The sequence below is a fragment of the Vicia villosa genome, linkage group LG3 (assembly GCF_029867415.1).
Source record: "Vicia villosa cultivar HV-30 ecotype Madison, WI linkage group LG3, Vvil1.0, whole genome shotgun sequence".
In the NCBI taxonomy this organism is placed as follows: domain Eukaryota; kingdom Viridiplantae; phylum Streptophyta; class Magnoliopsida; order Fabales; family Fabaceae; genus Vicia; species Vicia villosa.
The window spans coordinates 6,722,886-6,745,598 of NC_081182.1; the positions used below are offsets into that span (position 1 = coordinate 6,722,886).

General features: G+C 33.4%; 2 protein-coding genes across 4 annotated transcripts; both read right to left on the bottom strand.

Moving 5' to 3' along the window:
• Nucleotides 1–6,439: 6,439 nt before the first annotated feature.
• On the bottom strand, nt 6,440–15,252 carry LOC131660173 (uncharacterized). 3 transcript variants are annotated; one of them, XM_058929344.1, is made up of 16 exons: nt 15,096–15,252; nt 13,999–14,210; nt 13,440–13,576; nt 13,250–13,360; nt 13,041–13,142; nt 12,840–12,945; nt 12,544–12,744; nt 11,905–12,073; nt 11,736–11,817; nt 11,549–11,642; nt 10,905–11,001; nt 9,884–9,977; nt 8,880–8,952; nt 7,323–7,496; nt 7,105–7,224; nt 6,440–6,863 (listed from the first exon to the last, which is right to left on the bottom strand). In XM_058929344.1, exons 1-16 carry the CDS (start codon nt 15,106–15,108, stop codon nt 6,705–6,707), a joined length of 1,944 nt encoding a protein of 647 aa, XP_058785327.1. In that variant the 5' UTR covers nt 15,109–15,252; the 3' UTR covers nt 6,440–6,704. The 3 variants fall into 3 exon arrangements, with proteins under 3 accessions (XP_058785327.1, XP_058785326.1, XP_058785328.1); XM_058929343.1 differs by having other exon boundaries at nt 12,837–12,945; XM_058929345.1 differs by lacking the exons at nt 6,440–6,863; nt 7,105–7,224 and having other exon boundaries at nt 8,885–8,952; nt 12,837–12,945.
• Nucleotides 15,253–18,158: 2,906 nt separating this feature from the next.
• Nucleotides 18,159–22,490, bottom strand: LOC131660174 (uncharacterized). Its single transcript, XM_058929347.1, has 11 exons — nt 21,713–22,490; nt 21,571–21,625; nt 21,385–21,484; nt 21,075–21,300; nt 20,675–20,728; nt 20,449–20,591; nt 19,543–20,119; nt 19,275–19,386; nt 19,117–19,166; nt 18,754–18,900; nt 18,159–18,588 (listed from the first exon to the last, which is right to left on the bottom strand). Exons 1-11 carry the CDS (start codon nt 22,241–22,243, stop codon nt 18,346–18,348), a joined length of 2,238 nt encoding a protein of 745 aa, XP_058785330.1. The 5' UTR covers nt 22,244–22,490; the 3' UTR covers nt 18,159–18,345.
• Between the last annotated feature and the right edge of the window lie 223 nt (nt 22,491–22,713).

Genomic DNA, 22,713 nt, shown 5'->3' on the forward strand with positions numbered 1-22,713 from the left:
TTTTGACCTCATTTTGGGAACTTCAAATTTCACCTACACACTCAAAAATCTCCCAACATGAAATTTGTAGATATTGATCAAATAAACAACTTTGTCACTTATCTCATTTCAACAAAAAATGATTATTTTGAGAGATGGAATTAAGAAGATCATGTTCAAAAAACTTAGAAATTTTTTAAGTGTTTTCACTTGAATTTTTTCTAACTTTGTGACTATTTTTCTCCATGATCCCAAAGGATTTTGAGGAAACTTTTAACTCGTGAATTGAAGTATGTAGCAAGGGATTTCCAAAGAGACCATTAGCATGAAATTCCATGTCTTGAGCTATGAGATATGATTTTGTGAAGAATGCTCCATAGCACTTGAAAAACTCCATGAACATGAGAAAATTATGAACCAAAACCATTTTAAAATGAAAGATTCCTTTCTTGAAGCTCATATAACTTGTTCAAGACACAAATTTCAGAAGATTACACTTGCTTTTGAGCAATTATCCAAAATTTCATTCCATTTCAAGACTAAAGGCACCATTGCCATTTTCATTGTCCAAGATTTCATTCCATTTCAAGACTAAAGGCACCATTGCCATTTTCATAAAGAAGCTTTAATCACAAAGTCCACTCTCCTTGAGCTTCCAACTTGTTGCTTCTACATACACTCCACCAAAAGATCAGACCAAACATGTCTAAAGCATCTAACAACTCCAAAGCATGTTTGTACTTCACTTTGGAACCATAACTTCTTCATTTCTTCATGAAGAAGAAAAAGTACACAATTTGAAAATTATGGAGCCATGTGATCTGATTCTTCCCTCCACAAACCCTAATTCATGCCTATAAATAGAGGGTCTCACTCCCTTGATCAAACACACAAGAAATCCCAAAGTCACTCTTCATTCCAAAATCCATTTTTTTTGTCATTTGCATTTTCATAGCAAATTTTAGTTAGAGAAGTTCTAGGTGAAAACCAACCTTTCTAACAACTTCCATACACCATTTGGAAGTTTTTGATCATCTCCAAACACTTCACAAACACCCTTAGCCAAAAACCACTCTCAAACCTCCATTAAAGAGCCATTTAGAGCCTTAACCTTCCAAACTTCATTCCATAGGCTCACTAGCCAAACTAATCATTCAAACATCTTCTACATACCATATATAAGCTGTTCAGATCATTGATTCACATCTAGAACACTTAGAATACATTGTTTCACTTTAACTTTTTTGTCTTGTAGGTACAATCGAGTTACAGGTTCCTGAGGTTTTCAGGAGCAATTAAGCATTCATTTAGCTTCCCTACAACACAAGGGAGCTATCCATATCCATCAAGGACTTCTGTAACATCAGTTTGAAGCAGTATCTGAATTAGAGATATTTTTAACTCCTCTATGAGTTTAAGATTACTTTCTTTAAGTTCATACTTTTCTGCTTTAAGTTTCATAGTTTCAACTACAAAACTATCTTTAAGTTTTTTGTATTTGATTCTGAGTTTACTATGGTTTTCCAGAAGTTTTGATAAGATTTCTACAAGCTCATCTCTAGTAAGTTCAAAGAATACCTCATCAGTTTCTAATTCAGAGCCAGGGTCATCTCCTATGGTAGCCATTAATGCTAAGTTGGCATGTTCATCTTCTAAGTCAGATTCACCTTGAGAAGATTTTGAATCATCCCATGTGGCCATCAGACTTTTCTTCTTTTCGAATTTTTTCTTTGGCATTTCTCTCTGCAACTTAGGACAATCATTCTTAAAGTGACATGGTTCTTTACATTCCTAGCAGACAATGCTTTTTCTGCTAGGCTTCTTATGTCCAGAAGATTATGCTTTATTTTCTGGTCTCCTGTAATTTCTGAACTTCCTTTGTTTATGCTTCCATAATTGATTTACTCTTCTGGAGAGAAGAGATAACTCATCTTCTTCTTCTGATGCAGAGTCACCAGAGCTTTCTTCTTCAGCCTGAAAAGCATTATTTTCAAATTTTCTAATAGATTTAAAGGCAACAGACTTACCTTTCTTCTGAGGCTCATTTTCATCAAGTTCTATCTCGTGGCTTCTCAATTCACTGATAAGTTCTTCAAGAGATACATCATTTAGACTCATTGCAACTTTGAACGCAGTAACCATTGGTCCCCATCTTCTGGGTAAACTTAGGGATGGCAACGAGTCGGGTTTCACGCTACCCAAACCCGCACCCAAAATCGACACCCAAACCCAAATGTTGTTCGGATGGCAAACTAACACCCACGCCCACACCCGTTGGGTTCAGGTTTTTTCACCCAAACCCGAACCCGCAATAAAATATATTTTACACTATCCAAACCCGTACTCGAAATATCGGGTGGCACACGAACTCGAACCCAAACCCAGTCAATTCGATTTTTCACCCTTTGACTCGGGTTCGGGTGCGGGTGGACCCCGCGGATGCGGGTCTGCTTGCCATCCCTAGGTAAACTTCTGATTATCTTCTTGACATGATCTGCTCTGGTGTATCCTTTGTTCAAAACTCTCAAGCCGGTAGTTAGAGTTTGAAATCTTGAGAACATGATTTCAATGGACTCATCTTCTTCCATTCTAAATGCCTTGTACTTCTGAATATGGGCCAGAGCTTTAGTCTCTTTAACTTGAGCGATTTCTTCATGAGTCATTTTGAGAGACTCAAACATATCATTCAGCAAGATAGTTTTAGCCTTGTGATGATTTTTTACCTCTTTCTTTTGTTTATCACTCATGTTTTTCCTATCAATCTTTTTACCAGTATCTACAGGATGTGTGTAACCATCTAACACAATGTCCCATAGTTCAGCATCTTGTCCTAGAAAGAAACTTTCCAGTACTCAAAATTTTCTCCATCAAACACAGGGGGTCTGTTATTTTGCTCGTTTTCCATAGTGTTTTCCTTCTGGATCTTTTACTGACACTGTTAAGTGTTTGCACCCAGAACCAAGTGCTCTGATGCTAATTGAAGGGTATGAAAACACTTAAAAGGGGGGTTGAATAAGGGCTTTTCTTCCGCAAATGAAAATTCACACGATATTTTTATCCTGATTCGTTTGAACTCAAACTACTTCAGTCCACCCGTCAAGGTGATTTCACCTCTCTCAACGAGGACTTAATCCACTATAACCAAACTGATTACAAATGCACAACCAACTGGTGTAACTAACAATTCAATGCACAAGTCAACTACAAGTAACTAACACCTCTAAGACTAACTAGTCCTATTCCTCTCGAGAAATCTGACCGAACTGGTCTCTCAAAGAACAATTGCAAATAAGAACTTCTAACAATAGTGTTTCAGATTGCTTCTTAAAAAGCTTTATCACAACAGTGAATTTTCACTGAGTTTAAGTACAATGAATATGAATCTCAATAAAATGATATGAACAAAGAATTTACTTTCAGCATAAGATTTTTCGTGAGCAGCTCTTGTTCGTAATTTGTTATTTGCTTTTTCAAATGATCTTTTATTTATAGCCTTTGGAAGTTGTTGATCGTTGCTTCCTCGTAAGATATTCCGCCATAAATGTTTGCGTGTCGTGTTGGTTAATTGAGCTTTGCATGCATCTTAATATTTGTTCCTCATAAATGTTCCAGCCGTCTTTTAATCATTATGTCTCTAACGGTATTTTATCTTGTATCAGAACTTTGTATTTTGTTTTTCTTTTTCTTCACAAACTTCTGTCTTGACATTGTGAATATAACTTCTATCAGTTGGCTACAGCGGTTGGTGCATTTAGAAGTCTCCAGGCATTAGAACTTCAGCGTGAGCTTTACATAAAGTCCAAGTTCTGATGGTACTTGAGTTAGAATTTCTTCTGAAATAAGAAACATATAATTAGAGTACCATATTTACTTATACAAAATTTATTTAATTGTTATCATCAAAACACTAAGATATGATTAGAACCAAACTATATTCTAACAGAAATCTCCAGCCCTTGGCACACCATCTCAAACACCTTAATAAAGCCCCAATTGTTAGGCGTTAGCTCAGAAGGAATGATGTTAAGGAATTTCATAACATCCACCTTTAAAGGGGAAAAGGAGAAAAGAATCGTCGTGTCCTTTATGAGGGGGAGTGGAAGTAAGAATAGGAGATGATGAGCTAAGAAAGGTGGCCATGTTAACTTTCTCCATTGGTGAACAAGTCTCCAAGATAATCATCACTTCATCCTTTAAAGAATAGACGACAATCTCCTTTCGAAAGGAGATTATCTTCTCCTCGACGGTACAAGAGGATCCAATATCTTCGACCTCTTTAGACATTGCGGAGGCGGAAGTCATTATCTCTTTGTTTCCTGGGAACACTAAAGAACAAAAAAAAATTACTACCATGATTGCAATTGCTAATAAGACTACTAAACCCCTCAATCTCACAGAACTAAAATTCTACGCCAGCCTAAATCCCTATTAAAAGGCCTTTTGTCTAAAATCCCTAACCATGGCTATTATGAAGGAGAAAGATAGAAGGAATCAATACTTGAAAGGGTTGCGAATAGGAGAAAAACCGGAGGAAGCTTGTAGAGGGTCGTGCGAGCAGAAAAACCTGAAGAAGCTTGCAGAAAGTTATGTGAAAAAATGAGTAAAGAAATGAAAAAGGAGAATAAGAAATCCTTTTATATAGGAGTTGAAGCTACAAGTGTTTAAAAACCATCGTGCTTGAGGGACTATGTAGTACTTGAGTCTAAACAATTATAAGACAAGAAGTATTTTCAGAGCATTTAACATGCGAGCCACACACCCCCTACTCTTACATGCCACCCTCTAAGAATTATGCTTTTACCATTATACACTTGTCTAAAGTCGCTAATTTTCAAAAAATATGCATTTTACTGAAATTTTATAAAAAAATATTGGATTTTTAGAAATTTTCGTGACTTTTTACCAGAAATTTTAAAAATATATCAGAATTTTTAAAATTTTCGGTATTTTTTTTTTGGAAAAAGAAAAAATTATACTACCAATAATTTAAAATTTGCAATAGTACAATTTTTTTTTTGCAAAAAAATGTTCCGAAAATTTCATGCTTCACCCCACTAACTTATCTACTATCTAGCCATTAATGGAAGATACCACCATTCTACCAAAAATGACCTTCACTCATTTAAAATTTATAAAGCAAAAAGGGTTATTTTGTCTTTTCATAATTAAGCCAATATTATAACATTTCAAACAAATACCCAAGTGACATGTGTATTGACCATTGGATTTTACTTTGTCTCACCTTTATTTCACATGTTCTCTCTCCAATATTTTTACTTTCATTTTAATTTTCCCCCTCAATTTCTTTTTCCCTTTTTATTTTTCTAAACATAAATAAATTAACAAATTGAATCTTTCTCAATAGACGAAAAGGAACACGTAAAAATTCACTCAACAAAAACATAATTATTTTATAATTATTAAAAAATTATGCATAATTATTAAAAAATAAATTCAAATTTTTACTTTACTGACGGGCCACTATCAACAAAATACTTTCTTCATTTTAGCGAACAATTGTCTTTATTTGAGACACAAAATTGTTATTTTCAAATATCAAAATTTTTATTTTCTCACGGGGCATTATCAATTTATCAGCAAAAAAATCTATTTTAGTTTAATTACCAATTGTCTTTATTTGAGACACAAAATTCTTATTTTCAAATGTCAAATTTTCTATTTTTATTACGGGGCACTATCAACATGATACCTATTTTATTTTTATTAACAATTCTATATAAATACACAAATGAATGACAATTCTATATATATTCATTGCTACATAAAATTATTATTTAATTTTATTATGATTTTTATAATATCTATCTCAAAATCATATTATATAAAGTGTCATGGGACACAACCAATTAAATTCTAAACTAAACATACATAAATCTAACTCTTAATTGCAGTATAATTTTACACTACTAAATAATTTTTACCCGTGCGTCGCACGGGTATATTACTAGTTCAAGGGTAAAAGGGGTGACATGTTAAATGCTCGTATTTTCTTTTATTTAAACAATCTAAACCAAGCCTAGGCCTCCTATGAAGCAAGAACGTATCATTTGTCAATGCTTTACAGCTAATAAAATGATAATCTTAACCCTATTGTCACCGACATTAGTTTAAAGATGTTATACAAAGGCAATCAATCTATTTATGTTTTCACGAAGAAAAACATTTTTATCAATTTCCTGTGAATAAGAAACCATCCCTTCTAGCAACTTCACCATATTGTCACACAAATGCTACGAACAAATGAACCCACAATAAACAGACTTCATATGACAGAACTCAACTAGTTCATATAAGCTAGACAGTAAATAAACAGACTTCATATGACAGAACTCAACTAGTTCATATATGCTAGACAGTAAATAAACACCAAAATTTACCGTTGTATCATGCAGGCTAAAAGTGAAATGAGCCGGTATATACAACTCTTATGTAGGCCTAATTAATAACTGCAAATAAACTGTGATTTCTCATCGTGATAGTAAGGTTGAAGTTCCTATTTCGGCACAAACAAAAGATTTCTCATCTAACAACGTTTCAATATATGTACCTAGAGTTTACAGTATCCACTACAATATGATGAGTATATATAAATACCACGACGAGATGAAGTGAAGATTGATGCATCTTTTAAAACTATGCCTGTATTTTTCAACAGTTGCTAAATGAACCCCTTGAATCTTTTAGCATATCAGTACAGAAAATTACTACCGGCACGAATTGAATATTTGACCCCTCATTGCATCAATTGGCATGTGTTCGTGTGTGTAACGCTCAGGACCAAAATAAACTCCCATTCTATCCAAAAGCGCAGTTGCTTCATCCCTACCATATCTTGAAGCATAAAGTCTCAGATATTCGATATCCTAAATAAATGCAAACAAGGAATCTAAGATCAGAATCTATAAAAGAAAAACTATTTAAGACAACTTATACCAGCTCATGCCATGAAAATAGAGCTTCATAAATAGATGCAAATCATGTCAGTTATAAATAGAATACTGTGATGTAGCCAAAGTATTGATATTAAAACAAATATTTCGTCAAGATACACATTTGTTGAGAATAATTTGCAATATTTTTAGGGGATGAAAATAAATACTTTACCTGCAAGCCACTGAGTAGGCGCTCTAGTCTAAGAGAAGCCACCGGTTCATTAGTTGAGAATACCTCACCAGGATAGTACAGAACTCCATCCCCAGGAGGAAGGCCGTGCCTGAATTTTATCTGTCACAAAAATATATAAATGGTAGAAAAGTAACAGTACAGTATAACGGTTACATAATTTTCCAACGTAACATAACATAAACAAGCTAGACAATCACCTCTGCGCTGGCTACAGTTGCTTTCTCATAGCAGTTAGCACCCCAGTACAAAAATCCTGTGCCACCCTCTTTCCACACACGCCACATGACAGCCCGATGTTGAGTGCCTCGCATACCAAGGTGCCAATTTGGATGAGGATCTGATGGTCCCATACAGACATATGTCCACCATTCCTGTGACAAAACCACCCGCCTCTAATGAACAAATAAAACTAGGAACCAGCATAATAGTAAATATACATTCTATTGTGCATCACTCTTTATTAGTCTGATCATGGAAATTTTGCATTTACTGAATAAATATTCAGTACAGCAGACCAATTATTTTAGCATCAGTACACCCACTCAAATTGTTGGAGAAATATCGCCACAAACATCCAAAAAAATGTCCGAGGAAATACGATAGATTACATCAATGTAATAATGTTGACTGATGAAACTTGAGAATCAAAGAAAATGGAGTTCAAACTCTACTAAAAAAATTAAATACTCCAAGGCTTTGTTAGGAATTCCATAAATATAATGAATTCCATAAATAAGCCAAATGGAGCCTTGGTTTGAATTGTTAATACAATATACTTTTGAAGGAAATAAATCTTGGAAGCAGGTCTAGCTCATATATAAGAACTGTTGTCCTACTACATTAAGGCTAGTGATGTTTCCAAAACCCAGAGTATGGCACAACAGAGAAAAGGTAACCACAATCCGTTAAAAATAAAAAGCAACCAAGAAAGGAACATAAATTAAGCCCGCAGAGCAACCAAGAAAGGAACATAGAGTTAATCCCGTAGTTATCTGGTATACATTACTCTTAGTTGGTTACATGGTATGTAGGAGATATGCTAATTTGGTAGTATACTATTTGGGCTTGGGTACATTTTAAAATATTAACTGGTATATTGGTAGATTTCAAAGAACCATATATCCACATTACTTTATTTTTTAGATCTCATTTCTAGAACAAAATGTGCAGTTTATTAATTACTTTTCTATATTAAAAGTTGGCAATTACTATACTTTGCTTATAGTTTTATAATAATTAAAAAAAAATAAGTGTCCATATGCTAGTGTTTTTCTTCAATCCATCATTTATAGTTTTATCTTTGCTGCTTCGGTTGGTTTTCCAAATAAAGCTTTTTAAATTTCTGACTTTTTGTATGTAAGCACTATTAATGTCTCTTCAGTTTTAGTTCCTTCTTCCTTATTTAACTTTCCAAAATCTTCACAAGTAGATTAGCAATGGCAACTGCGATATCGGGTATGCATGCAATGGTTTGCACTTTGTTTTTTGGGAGTGGATATATGGAATATGGTAACATTGGCTGTACCACTTTGCAAGTAGGTAGACGCGGGGCACTATCATAAGAAATCCACTACATGCTTAGCTCGAGAAATAGAAGATATGTAGACCTTATAAAAGATCTTGCAATCTGCTTTAAGATATTTTATTCAAAAGCACTGAAGAGGTAAAAGCAAATATCTATCAACTCAGAAGAAACATAGAGCGCAAACTAAATTACGGATGAGGAAAAGATGGTAAATTTTATATAATATTACCTCACCATTCTCTGGTTGTAATTCAGCAGTAATATCCTTGACCAGGTCCTCTCGATTTCCCAAGACCCATTCACTGTAAAGACAAATTCAAGTTCTTAGAAAGCTTAATGAAAAGAAAACTTTGGGTATTCTTCATTCCCACTTTTATTTTCTCTAATGAAAAAAATTGTTTCTTCCAAAGGCACAATAAATAAGACTTGAGAAATAAGCCCATCAATGTATCCAAAATGACACTGGTTCAGCAACCTAACTGAAGTTTAAGTTACACTTTTAAGTTTTGACTGAATAATATCTTTTGAGTATGCAAGTGAACCACAACACAAAAGGTCTAAAACTATAAATATGGGCAACAGAATCCAAAAAGGGGCGCTTTGGACCTCTCTCCCCCAAACTAAACCAGTTTAAATGATTAACTTCTTCAACAAAATTGAGCAAGATATAGTATCTAACACTTTATTTCTAACTTCTTTTGGAAACCAAGATCCTAAAAACTACTTCACAACAAATCATATAAATAGATATTTTGGAAGTTGACTCACGATAAATGGAGTCTCGCTAAAGAAGTAGACTTCAGGAACATCCAACCCAGAACTAGAAATTGCATCACCACAAGAGTTTAGATGGTGCGAGTGAGGAGAAAAAGAATAATTCATTGACATACTGATAACTATATTTGACATTGATACCAAGTTCAAATCTGAATATGAAAATCCAATAAATCACTAGTGTATTCAGTTTAAATAGAAAAAATATCTTAAGATGCAAATCCAATAAATCACTAGTGTATTCAGTTTAAATAGATAAAATATCTTAAGATGCAAATCCAAGAGTATTAAGAAAAACCAATGATAATAACCTAATAATCAATTCATGTCAAGAAATGCCAAAAACTCTAACGAAATACTTGCAGCAAACAAAACAGTAAATAGGTGGAAGTCAATTGATAAAAATAAAATGTACTTTACTCTTGATTGATAGGGATATAGTCAATTTTAAAGCAATACCTTGTACAATAAATTTGATTATGAGGACGCAGAAAACATGGAACTTTTACAAAAGCCTCAAATGGAGTAGGTGCAAGAGGTGCATCATTTGGCCCTACATAAAATGAACCCACAATAAGATACAAAGAAAATTAGAAACAGCTACAGAAACTAAAAATGAAAGTGCTGGCTGGAGTAAGCTAAAACAAATTTTGAATTGATAGAGTAATCTAAGAATATGTAAGTTGATTGAAGAAGCATGTCCTACATTCATCAGAAAAATAAAACAAAACCAATAATCAACGAAACAAATTTGTGATTGGCTATCATATAAATGAAATGTAGATGCAGATTGTGTTACATTTTTCTGCTTGTACATGCGAAACTTTAGATTGCCAACACCAAGATTATCTTAGATACACTACTGTCAAGTACAATCTGAAGCCAGACGTTGCCAATCAGTAAATGTTTACCATTCTATACCTCATTATAAGGTTCCATTTGTTAAAAATGAGAAAATATGGTTTTCCATTTAGGAAATTAAAAATTGAAGATAAAAAAATTAGAAGAAAGAAACTGCAGTCATATCCTCGGCAAAACTATTATTTGTACAGTCATTTAAAAAAAATCAAAGATGGAAAAAAACTAGAAAGAAACTGCAATCATTTGCATGACACAACTATTCTTTGACAGCGCAACAGTAATTAAGAATAAAAGAAAACCTGGCTGATAGCATTTTCAAAGATGAAAAAATTTAGAAGAAATAAATTGCATTGTATCTCTACAAAAATTATTCTTTGATCAAATAAAAGCAATTATTAATAGTCGGTAGAGTTTCATTTATCCAATCAACTACATAAGAATACAATTACAGCCAGCTGTTACAGCATAACTATGTGAAATATTTCAATCATTCCAAAAAGTGAATATGCCAAACAAAACAAAGGCATTACCAATATGAAGAAACAACTTGAATTTAAAATGAATAAACTACCATGTATTTTAAGTATAAGCCAGTAGAAATTAAATTAGAATAACTTACCACAATAGTATGTAGTTAAAATACGAGCATCTGGAGCATAAGCACGGATGTCTCTTGCCATGTTGCGAAGAGAATCATATTGTTCCAAATTTAGTGGCTGGACAAAAAGGTAAGAAAATCAGCTTATCAAGGCCATAACTTCAGTAAAAAAAACAGGATCATAGTGAACTGGACCAGATTCAGAGTTATGGTAACGGATTTCCTCATTTGAAAAATTTGTACTGAGCTGGCCTATTTTTTATTATAAATGCTCGTAAATATTGATAAGGGCCTACTTATTTAGTGTTTATGGAGAGATAGACACAATTGTAACATGATTTGTCATGTGAGATTCTTAGGAGAGAAATAGTTATAACTTATATACCACCTAGGGCAGTCAAAATTTAATGAAGTAACTCAACTTTTTAATGAAAACGGGGAAGAAATAAAAACAATTAATTAATGATTTAATGAAGCTGCTCAACTTTTTAATGAAAACAGGGAAGAAATAAAACAATTAATCAATGATTACTGCTAAAGTTAGTTGCTGTTAGTAATTTTTCAGTAGCAGTGTTCAATCCAAATTTAGGATAGAGGTGGATAACCTAACTTTGACATCATCCTAGGGTAGTCTTACTAATAATTTATACCACACATGTTTGTACCTCGTCCCACAAGTAAAGGTAAGCTTTTCTCCAGTGATTCTTGGTTCTCAATATCTCAACTTGTTTCTGCAAGAAATCCTTCCCCGCATCGTTACTGTGGCACATTAACAGGTGGGTTGAATTTCATCAGTTCTCATTGCAAATATACCTGAGAGAAGCGAACGGGGACAACTGACTGACTGTATACCCGGAGACTACTTGTTTATATGGCACAGCATATGCTGCCAACCGGGGGTCTGAAAAATATTCATCTGATTTTGGATGATCCGCTACAATGTCAAGAGAGAAATATTCAGCAATGATAATATTTCTTTTGACGTTGCAACTCTATCAAACTCATTGAATCAGAAATATACCTGGCCATGGACATGTGTATGTTAAAACACGCATACCATCAGCCCATTTGCAAAAATAGGGGCTGATTCTATATTGAAGAAGCCACTTGAAATGTTTATCCAATGCCTCATACCACTCATCTGTCCCCTGTTTAACGCTAAAGCGATCCTCAATTACAGTATCAGATACCTAGTGCAGAGTAAAGGAAAAACCGGAATGCACAAACAAATAAACTCAATTTCACAAAGATATAGACCAAAAGTGCACAGTGAATGAAAAATGCAAAATAAGCAGTAAGGTTTAAACAAGTGGCAGTCTCATATTATTCCCAGAGTTTGTTTGTATTGTAAACTGCACTCAGGATGCACCAATTAAAAATGGGAGCATCACACAACATATGTTACCGTCATTAGATCGGTATTAATTTTTCATCGAGATCAAAATTTTATATCAATCTAATGGTTGTAATGTACGGTACATGCCTTAAAGAATAAATGCACATTAAATTCCACTTGTTTTAACTAGTAAGCAGAGATATTTAGTATCTAATAACCTAACTGAGACAATTTAAATCAGTAAAATTTTCTCCAAAACTTATTACAAAAAAAAAAATTTTAAATGGCTTTGTTTGTCTAACATTTAATATGGGTCAAGGATACACCAAATACGGCAGGAAGGGAAGGAGTTTCGGGAAGTACAAATTCCCAGACAGTGAGATTTAACTTCAGCCTTAGAGAGAGACTTGAAATGGCATCCTCTTCCATTACATCTGGTGAATCGTTTTCTGAAGAGAATTCAGAAAATGATGGGGACAGAAGAATCCTTCTTAATGATATAGTTGAAGACTTCAACCTTTCAACCTAAAAATGAGATGCTTGCATAAAAATCCATAAGGAGGCCAAGATTAAAAGAAGTACCAGAATGACACACAGTGATTGAAAATAAAACCCACCACTTCATCTAATGGTGTTCCATCTATTGGATCAACAATGTCTAGGCACCCCTTAAGCTCCTTATACAATTGATGTCTCTCAACCTTGCTTAAACTTTGAGCTGGAGATCTGTACAATGGTTGAAGTTGACAAAGAAAGGCTATGAACTAAAAGTTGCAACACAAAATCAGAAACTAAAAAATTGTTGCAAGAAAGTGGCTCACCCTGAATCTGTTTTTATAGCAGTAATGAGAATCTCTCCTTCATATTGTCCTGGAGGTTGAGCACTTGGAACATCAACCGAAATCCAAAGAGCACTAGTCTCCCTGAATAATACCAAACAACAGAGTGAAAAGTAATCAATCATCCGGCATCTTGGGTAGACAGCACATGAAGAATAACTATAATATACTAATATTTATCTGGCATATACCCTGGAAGTAGGTTTATCTGACCAACTGGAAGATCAAGGGGAACAAGAGCGTCAGGTACACCTAAAATGGGCACCACCCGCCGCAACCGTAGTGATTGTCCAACAATCAGTCTGCCAATACTGATGTCAGCAAATCGGTATAAACCAAAGTAATCATACATTAGTTCCATACAACAAAGAAAATGTCAACCTGTCTCCTGAAGGAGAGCATAGGTCACTGCACTGAACCTGCACAGTCCCAGCAACACCAGAACCACCCCATGAAACCTTTGGTCGAATGGCTAATTGAACACTCTCCCTCTCATTTCTAGCTGCAAGCAGGTTTATCTACATGATAAAGCAAAAACTCTAGTGTCAAGTGAATAGCAAATGCTTTAGAATTTTATGGTTTCCTCATTCTAAAACATTTCTATAAATTAAATTCTTCATTTATAACTTCAACCTCAAATTTAGGGTAGAGAATTGTGAAGTTTCGAAAGGGAAAGTCATAAAAATTCTTACTTCTGGAGAGATTGTTATCAATGCTATATAAACAGATTCAAAGTCAAAATCATGCATTGTGGGCCTTTTGGTCATTGTGTGAACATACTCAAAATCAAATAACAAGTGATTATCACACAAGACAAATTGTAAAGAAATGGCAAATCAATTATCACCCATGCAGTTCCTACTCATAAACAACAAGCAATGCTAACGCCATGCCCATCTTAGATGAACAGAAAATAAAAATAAGAGATAAGAAAACTAACAGGCTCGAAATGTCTTGGCATTTCTTGAAATCCGACGTTCGTTGTGCTTGGCATGCTCCATACATGCACTAAATCCTTAGTTGGAATTTCTGTAGGGTCAATTGGCCCCTTGAGGTGATTCAAATCATGTGCGTCACCATCATTCCACCCGTAAGATGTACCACCTCCAGCAACACCTTCAACCGGTGGCACAACCACATCTTGTGGATTTCCTGCCAAATGCGTCAACAAATGATGAAGCAATTCAATTGAAATTAAAACACCTTAGTACAGAATCATTTCAAGATCAATTTAATCCGCAACCTTTCCCCAAAAAACAACAGTCTCCTTTAATTTAATAAATCAAAATTCCCTAAATATGTACACTTCACTTTTATAATTAAGTTCAAGCTTTTTTTCAGAATTGCAAACATAAATATACAATGAAATTCCAAGCAAAAACATTGATCATGTCTATTTTAATACATAAACCCTTTATGTTTGATTTAGCTTTAGGAAGAGCCAAAAGTTTTCGAAAAGCAATTCTAGAGGTGTAGAATTGATTTAGGAATGATTTTGAGGTGTTTGATTTGTTTAAAGTAGAATTGATTCCGCCTCCAATTCTACTTTAAGTTAGAATTTGTAGCATTTGAGTTTAAACAAGATTTTTCTATTGAAATGTACTGTTCAACTCGATTTTACATAAAATTATCCAATCATAAATCATTTTACATTCAACTCACTTTTAAACGAGAAACAATTTTACAGAATCAGTCACAATCAATTAATCCATTTTTTTCACTGCATAACCAAAGATACACTAAAACCTATTTTATACAGCATCAGATTCAGTAACCGCCATAGATCGCTACGGCCTCTAATAAAGCCACTACACAATATAACATTCTCAAGCAAAAAAAACAACGAAGCTATAAAAAAAAACGCGGAATCCATACGATTACGCTGAAATTGGAGTTTGATAAACGAGAATTCAAAGCAGGTGAAACTAGTTAACTTTTCATTGTTGGATTGAAATTATAAACGTAAGTAACTGCAAATTGAGATGACGAAAGAGAATTCTTGAAGAAATGGCACAATGAAGGTAAGAGAGAACTAACCGGAGTTATCCATATCGGAGTCGGAGGAGGTTATTTAATTGATACGGTGGCCGGAGAGAGGACACGTGATCGCGTTTTCGTTTCCGTTTAAGTGGGAAGCGAGGTTATTACAATACTTATGCTTAAAAAGTTAGAGCAATTAGAGCAAAAAAAAAAAAAGTCATCTTTTAGCATCTATTTACTTTTTATCATTTTGCTTTATCATTTTAAAAAGGAATTTTAAACATGGTTAATTTGAAAATTGTTGGTGTAAAACGTTTTTACACTATATTACGTACTACAAAGTTACCCCAAAAAAAAAATCATGTTTTATCCTCTATTTCACTTTTATCAAAAGAACGTATCTAAATTGATTTATTTTAAAAGAGATTATGTGAACACTCTATAATAGAATTTTTTATCAAAATAATCAAGTTTCACTTTAAAAATTATAACAATAAACAAAATTTCTCACTAATTTCCAAAATACTTGTGATTTATAAATAAAAAAATACAATAATTAAATTGACGTGTGCATTTAAAAAAAATAAAACTAACGCTAATTAATACGTATGCGTCAATTGAATTGTGACACTAGATAGAAACATCAGTTGAATTGTGACGCTAATTAATATGCATGCGTCAATTGAATTGTGATGCTAATTAATATGCATGTGTCAATTGAATTGTGACACTAGATGGAAACATCAATTGAATTGGCGAATATTTAAAAATTATATACATTTGTCAATTCAATTGACACCTCATCTACATGTTATGCATTATCGTCAATACAATTAGTGCTTTCATATGCAATTGTCAATTTAATTGACACTAACTCTATTTATTTAAAAGTAGATGTTAATTGAACTGACATGTGTTCTATGTTGTCAATATTTTTTGAAACATTGATATTTCAGGAATTAATAGTAAATTTTGGTTATTTGAAAAAAAATAATAATAAATAATTCTATACCATGTTTTATAAATATATTTAACTTATATATATATATATATATATTCTATTTTACTATGTGCATTCAAGATACAAAATCATAATTACATTTCATGAACATGTAAAATGGTGGAGAAAATAAAAATAAGTTTCTCTAGCATATAGTTTTAACATATTCTATTTATTGGTTGAAGCTTATAAATAAGTCTTCTCTTTTGTTGTTAAAAAAAAAAAATTGTAATCAATAGAATAGATTTTATTAAATACTTAGAGTATCTCTATTTTTGCATTTCTACGAAGTGGAGGACTTCATAGGCCGTGAGAGCTTTATTAAAAGTATCAAAACTATTTTAATTAAGTGGATTATTTTAGAGCAATATTATTATTATTATTAAGACAATTTTACGTGAACGAATTGTCTTTAGTTAAGAATGTTTATTTGTCTTTTTGGATTAGTGGATGTGTACTAAAGCATAACCATAAACATTTCATTGCATGATTCATCTCAACTTTCTGCCAAGTGTTGGTTTCTAAACTTGCATCCATGAGCTTTCATAACACGTGAAGTGATGTGAGATAAATTATTACTAGTAGTAGTTATCGTTACGCACAACACTAGATTTTAAAATGTTATATGTATCATACCAAAAATTTGTCTATCTATTTTCACCATTTCTCTACATCATACTCAAATTATATTGCCAAATAATATCTACTTTAAATGATTGAATAAGTGTCTCATTTTATATTATTTCAAATGTAATTATATATTATTTAGAATATATCTATTATCTAAGGCAAAGTAATTGAATAAGTGACTCATTTTATATTATTTTAAATGTAATTATATATTATTAGAATGTATCTATTATCTAAGGCAAAGTAATTGAATAAGTTTTCATTTTATATTATTTTAAATTATAGGAAAATGCTAATCAGTGTCCTTGGGATACTATTTAAGTGATTAAAGTGGTAAGTTTTTATTGAAATGTGTATATTTAATGCATTGAAAATATATTGGAAATTAAAATGTTAACTTTTATAAAGAATATTTTCCTTATTTAATATGCTTAAAGAGTACTCTGATGATACTAATTAGCAAGATAGAATTAACTATATATAAAAAAGTTAGTTAGCGTCGTTCAAAGTTAGTTTAGGTTGTGATTCAATGGAAGTTACATTATATATGATAAGTTTATTTACTTGTAACAATCAAGGAATGAAATCACAAGCATGAATATCATGCATTGTCATAACTCATGCATGAATACTAGGTTAATATGATATCAGTCTAAGGGTGTGTTTGATCTGCTAAAAAATAAGAGGTTGGACACTATGACTTTAATTATTTTACATCTATCATATAAGAAAATTCATTGTTCTTAAATTACCAATTCTGTCATTCTTGCTAAAGAACTTGTCCACATGGCTATGCTAATCTTTCAGCTTTCAAAAGCTAACTTTTACATTCCTACTTTCTTATTCTTTTATTATACTTTATTCTTTTTTTTATTTGCCTCCTTCTCATCAACTATGAAGGCAGGAGACTCACTCTCTCCACTCTCTACTTTGCTTGCAAATATGATTTTCCTTCTTTCCATACAAACCACTTGTAAAACTACATCAAAATGTTTACTTTCCTTGTGTTCATATTAGAAGTACATCGCTATGTCAAACTTCTCACTAGGAATCTTCACATCTAGACAAACTAGCTTGATTTTACTCAGATCATTATCAAAAAAGACTCGCTTGACCTGAACGCTCAAATTAAATTAATAGAGTCCTTAAGTCCCTTCTATAAATCTTTCAGACACTTCTCATAGGCCTTCGCCTCTTTAAAACAAGGCTCCTTCTCTTTGGCTAGGGTAGTTTCCATGTTTGTCGCCGTCGTCATTGCGATACAAAGGGATTCCTAAACATCAGCCAGAGTTTTCTTAACACTAGCCAAGGAAGCCCGAACTTCACCTAAGGACTTCTCATTTTCTCCCAACAGCTCATCCAGAAGCTTGACCATAGCAGCAAGGGCAACATAATCCATGTTCTTCCACCTCTTTCTTCGAAGAAACAAGTTGTTCCTTCACCTCATTTGACACAAAAATTAAGATAAAAGATGATGTGGAACTATCCCGAATAACAATCCACTATTTGTATTGATAATTTTTTGTGATAACTATTATTACTGCATTACTTCAGTATTCACAAAGGGAACTGGTCCAAAAACAACACATAAAGACTAGCAAATACTGATCTCTTTTATAAACAATAATCAGAGGTACGGATAAATAACATATGAAGACCAAAATTTCACATCATACATCAAACTTTGTCTCCCGTCTTAATTGACTTCTTCGTTAACTTAAATGCTTGGAACACAGATTCATTTTGCTGAACTACAGTACTCTGGACAGAACGCTCTGTATGAATTGAAGACCTCCTTAATACCTCTAACAGTGATACACTTGACTCTTGAGATTTAGAACTTGAAGCAGCATATTTGTTCTGTGTATTTCTTTGGAATTTGGCAGTAACAACTTTGGGTGCTTGACTCTCTCTTACAATCTGTAACATCAGAACAGCAAAAAAATAAAACAAAAAAATAAAAAATAAAACAGCAGTGAGTCAGCGACACTAGAATATAAACGACAACCAATACTTGTATTGTATAAATGTTGAGTTATTAATGGCACATTTCATGCTAGTTTTCTAGTTTATGATAGTCATTACCGCATCTGAAGAATCCTCCGATATCAACACTGAAGGTCTGCTGTTGCTGTCATCTCGCCCAAATATATATGATGATCGGACTTTGTTTGAGCCTTGTTTTTTAGAAGTAGGCATAGACTGATTTGAAGTATGGCGGAGAAAAGATGACTGAAATATTTACAAGAGAACTCAGAAATATAACCTTAAATATATAGTTTTGTATTGATGATAAAAACAGTGGTGTAGTTCAAGTATATACTGAAGTTGTCAGAAAAACCATCTACAAATAGATCCACAACAATTTTATACAAAAATTGCTGGAATAAAGGAGCATTTCATCAGGTAAAATAGCTATGTTCTAGTCATTAGTTAAAAGCAACATACCTTTGATGATATATTTGTGTTTTGTCCAATGTGAGGCATATCAAATATGGCTGCAGCATACATTAATGGAAGAAACCATTAGCATTATCATAAATTTAAAGCCTGAATGAAGTACATTCTATAGCTTTTGGTGAAATGCTGAAAATAATTTATCTTACAAGGAGTTCTTCCTTTTCTCTTGGTATCTGGCACATTTGTTTTCTTTATGAGATTGAAAATTCCCCTGCTGTTTTCATCTTCAGCCGGTGAAAAAAATTGAGCTTTCTTCTCCTGATTCACATTACAATAATGAAAACAGCCAAAAATATCTAAATTTCATAACATGAATACCTTAGTGTAGGCAAAAGATAGAAATGCAATAAACTTCTGTCAAAATTGAAGTGACAGTAATACATTTACTGTAATAGCTGAGAAGTGAGAACTTACAACTTTATAAGAGAGGCTTTGTTTAGCTAGTCTCTCCTCGGTTTCCTCATCAGATGATACATATGCTTCCTCTTTATCAGTAAACATCTGTGGGATCATCTGCTTCACCTTTTTCAGATTGATCTTCACAGAATCAGATTGAGCAATGAAGTCTTCAATTTCATCATCAGATTCATTTTCAGTTTCTTTGCTTTCCTCGTCCTCCTCTTCAACGTCAAACAATGTTGGTTCATTCACTCTTGAACCACAATTAAGTTTTTGGAGTAGATTATCCATCCCAGATGTATCCTGCTGCTCAAGCCATTGCTGGTGGAGTTGGTCACGCTTCTCTCTATCAATTGGCTCTTCTTCATACCCAGTTGCTATCATATCATTAAGTTCCTCAAGATCATCATCATCCTCATCTTCTTCATTATCTCGGAAGCGTTGTAGATCATTGTCACTGTCATCTTCCTCTTCGGCTTCTTCATCAACAAAAGCCTTAACAGGGTCGCCACTTGAAGGTAAAGTCACCTCAGCTGATTCTTGTAAATGTGGTACTGTGTTCTCCTTGTTATTGTCCTCCTCGTCAGAAGAGCTGGAGAAAAGGAGTGGTTGTCATTTTTAATTTCCAGAAGAGAGGGGGTAAAGAATCATCATCCACTATGGCAGAATTATAAAAGCCACAATTTGTCAAAGAAAAAGATACATGTGTAGTTGGTACTTGTCAAGGTTTTCCAACATAAAAATCCAAAATAACAACCATATAGTTATGCCTATCCCAAAATAAGAATGATAGTTTTATAGTACAAGCAATAGCAGTGAACCAAGTGATGGTGGCGATAAATAAAGCTATGAAATGTTTATATGGTTACAGCAAGAGATTAAATCTGAAGATGACTAAAGAAGAAATGTTTAAACACTTACACATCATCATCAACAGGAGCAGAATCTAACGTCAAGTTCATTGCAAGCATAGATGGGGCAAACACTTCTTCAGAAGGGTTACTCAACTTCTCATTTACAGCCTCTTCTTTAATATCAATCATTTCAGAATCAGAAAAGAGATCCTAGAAATCAAAGACAAACAAACAGTTAGTGAACAAATTCTACATGTAAACGAAAGCATTTAAATAAATAGGCAACAAAAAACCTGAGTATCATCAACAGGAGCTCGAAATGCATTAACAGGTTCTGAAACCACGGCCTGAAACTCAACATAAGCCATGATTTTAGAAAGCAATATCCACATGAAAAAAACTAACATATCCCCTGTTATAAACTAACACAATGATTTCAAGGGCAAAAAGAACATTCTTATATTTGATATCTATATACATTGCAACTTATGAATTTCAAATGTCTCAATTAATAGGTTATTATCACATTTCTTAATACACTCAACAAATAGTGATAGCAGATACAGTTATATAAATATAAGCCCCCACCCCCACTCAGATATCCAAATTCAACACATTAGTATAACATTCTGTACTACTTTGATATGATGAAGTACCAAACAACATTGTTAACATGCTGAAATAACGACTAACCACAGGAGAAGGAATGTTTTCACCACTCAAGTGTTCTACAGCATCATTAGATCTACCATTATCGGGTTCACTTAAATTGTTCTCTGTGACTGCAGGACAAGTAGCTGCTGGTGTTTCTTCAACCTCGGCTTTTTCAGTCTTATTAGTTATCTCCTCACTTGGACAAGGATGCTCAGAATCAATATCCACAGTGAAGCCATCATTGTCATCAAAAGAAACATTAGATCTGAAACCCAACCCAAGTATGCATTAATAAAAATACAGACTAAGTGCATGCTAAAACAAAATATCAGTACAAAAATCCACCTACTTCTTCAAGAACTCTAATTTTCTCTTTCGAATTTTATCCAGTATCGACGAAATTGGCTTCTGAACCAGAGGAACAGGTTTAAACGCAGCATCTCTTGTCTCTACCCAAATCATATAAAACTATGTTAGTAATTAGAAACACAAAACAAACCAATAATAAAAAATTGAATCCAAAACATATTCATACCTCGAAGAAGTCTCTGAGACTCAGCTCGAAGCTGTTTAAGATTCTCCTGCCTTTCCTGTTAAATCAATAAATCAAACAATTAGAAGTCAAATCCAAAGTAGTTCAAAATTATTCTCTGCAAAAAAAAAAGTGCGAACCTAACCTTCTCAGCTTTTCTTTTACTAGAGATAGTTTCCTTCCGCTGCTTCTTCTCATTCCGGTCACCATCGTCACTTCTCTTCTTCTTTTTCTTCTTACTCTCTTTCTTCTCGGAAATTTCTTCAACATCTTCAACAGTATGTTGCTTTTTTTCTAACTCGTCTGTGTCAGTATTTATATCACCTAATTCTTCCGTCGTCTTCTCGGTAGACTTTCCGTCGATTTCATCGACAGAATCAAACTTCAAAACCCTCCTAGCACCCAAATTATCTTCCTCGACAATGTTAGTGACATTGTTATCAGCCAAAGCTTCAATTTCGTCGGTAGATTCTCCATTTAACTCCTCGAATACCGAATTGTTTTCGAATTCGGGTAATTTGATAGGAGAAGATGAAGGTAGAGGGTTTTCGGAAACCCTAGGTGGAGATAAAGGTTTGGGGTTTTCGGAAACCCTGGATGCCTTTTTCAAACGCTTGAGTTTTCGTTCGATAATGGGGGAAGGAGGCGATGGTTCGAAATCATCGTCACTATCCATGTTTGATTCTGAGATCTGGATGAAACACTTTTTGGAGTTGGAAAAAAATGGCTTTAACCCTGTGGAATGAAAACGGAACGTGCTATGATTGTAATCTAATGTAAATTAATGGCGGTAAGGTTGTTTGAAATTTCTATAAAATCGCGCCGTGGAATTTGGTTTTACGTTAGCGCCATTTTTAATTTTCATTTTGATTTTGTAAATGTGAATATAGGTGATGGGTCTGTGTATGTTCACCAATTTTAGGTCTACAACTTAATGCGATGGGCTGAATTTAAATATGAAAAAAAAAATGTAAATAAATATTAAAAAAAAAAAAAAAAGACTATTTCTCAACCTACTTCATAGTTATTTTATACACCACGTAAAATTTCAATTTTGCCCTCAGTTTTTAAAGATACACATCCGAAACTATCTCATATTTTAAAAAAAAAAAATTTGATTCCTTCCGTAGATGTATCTACGGAAGT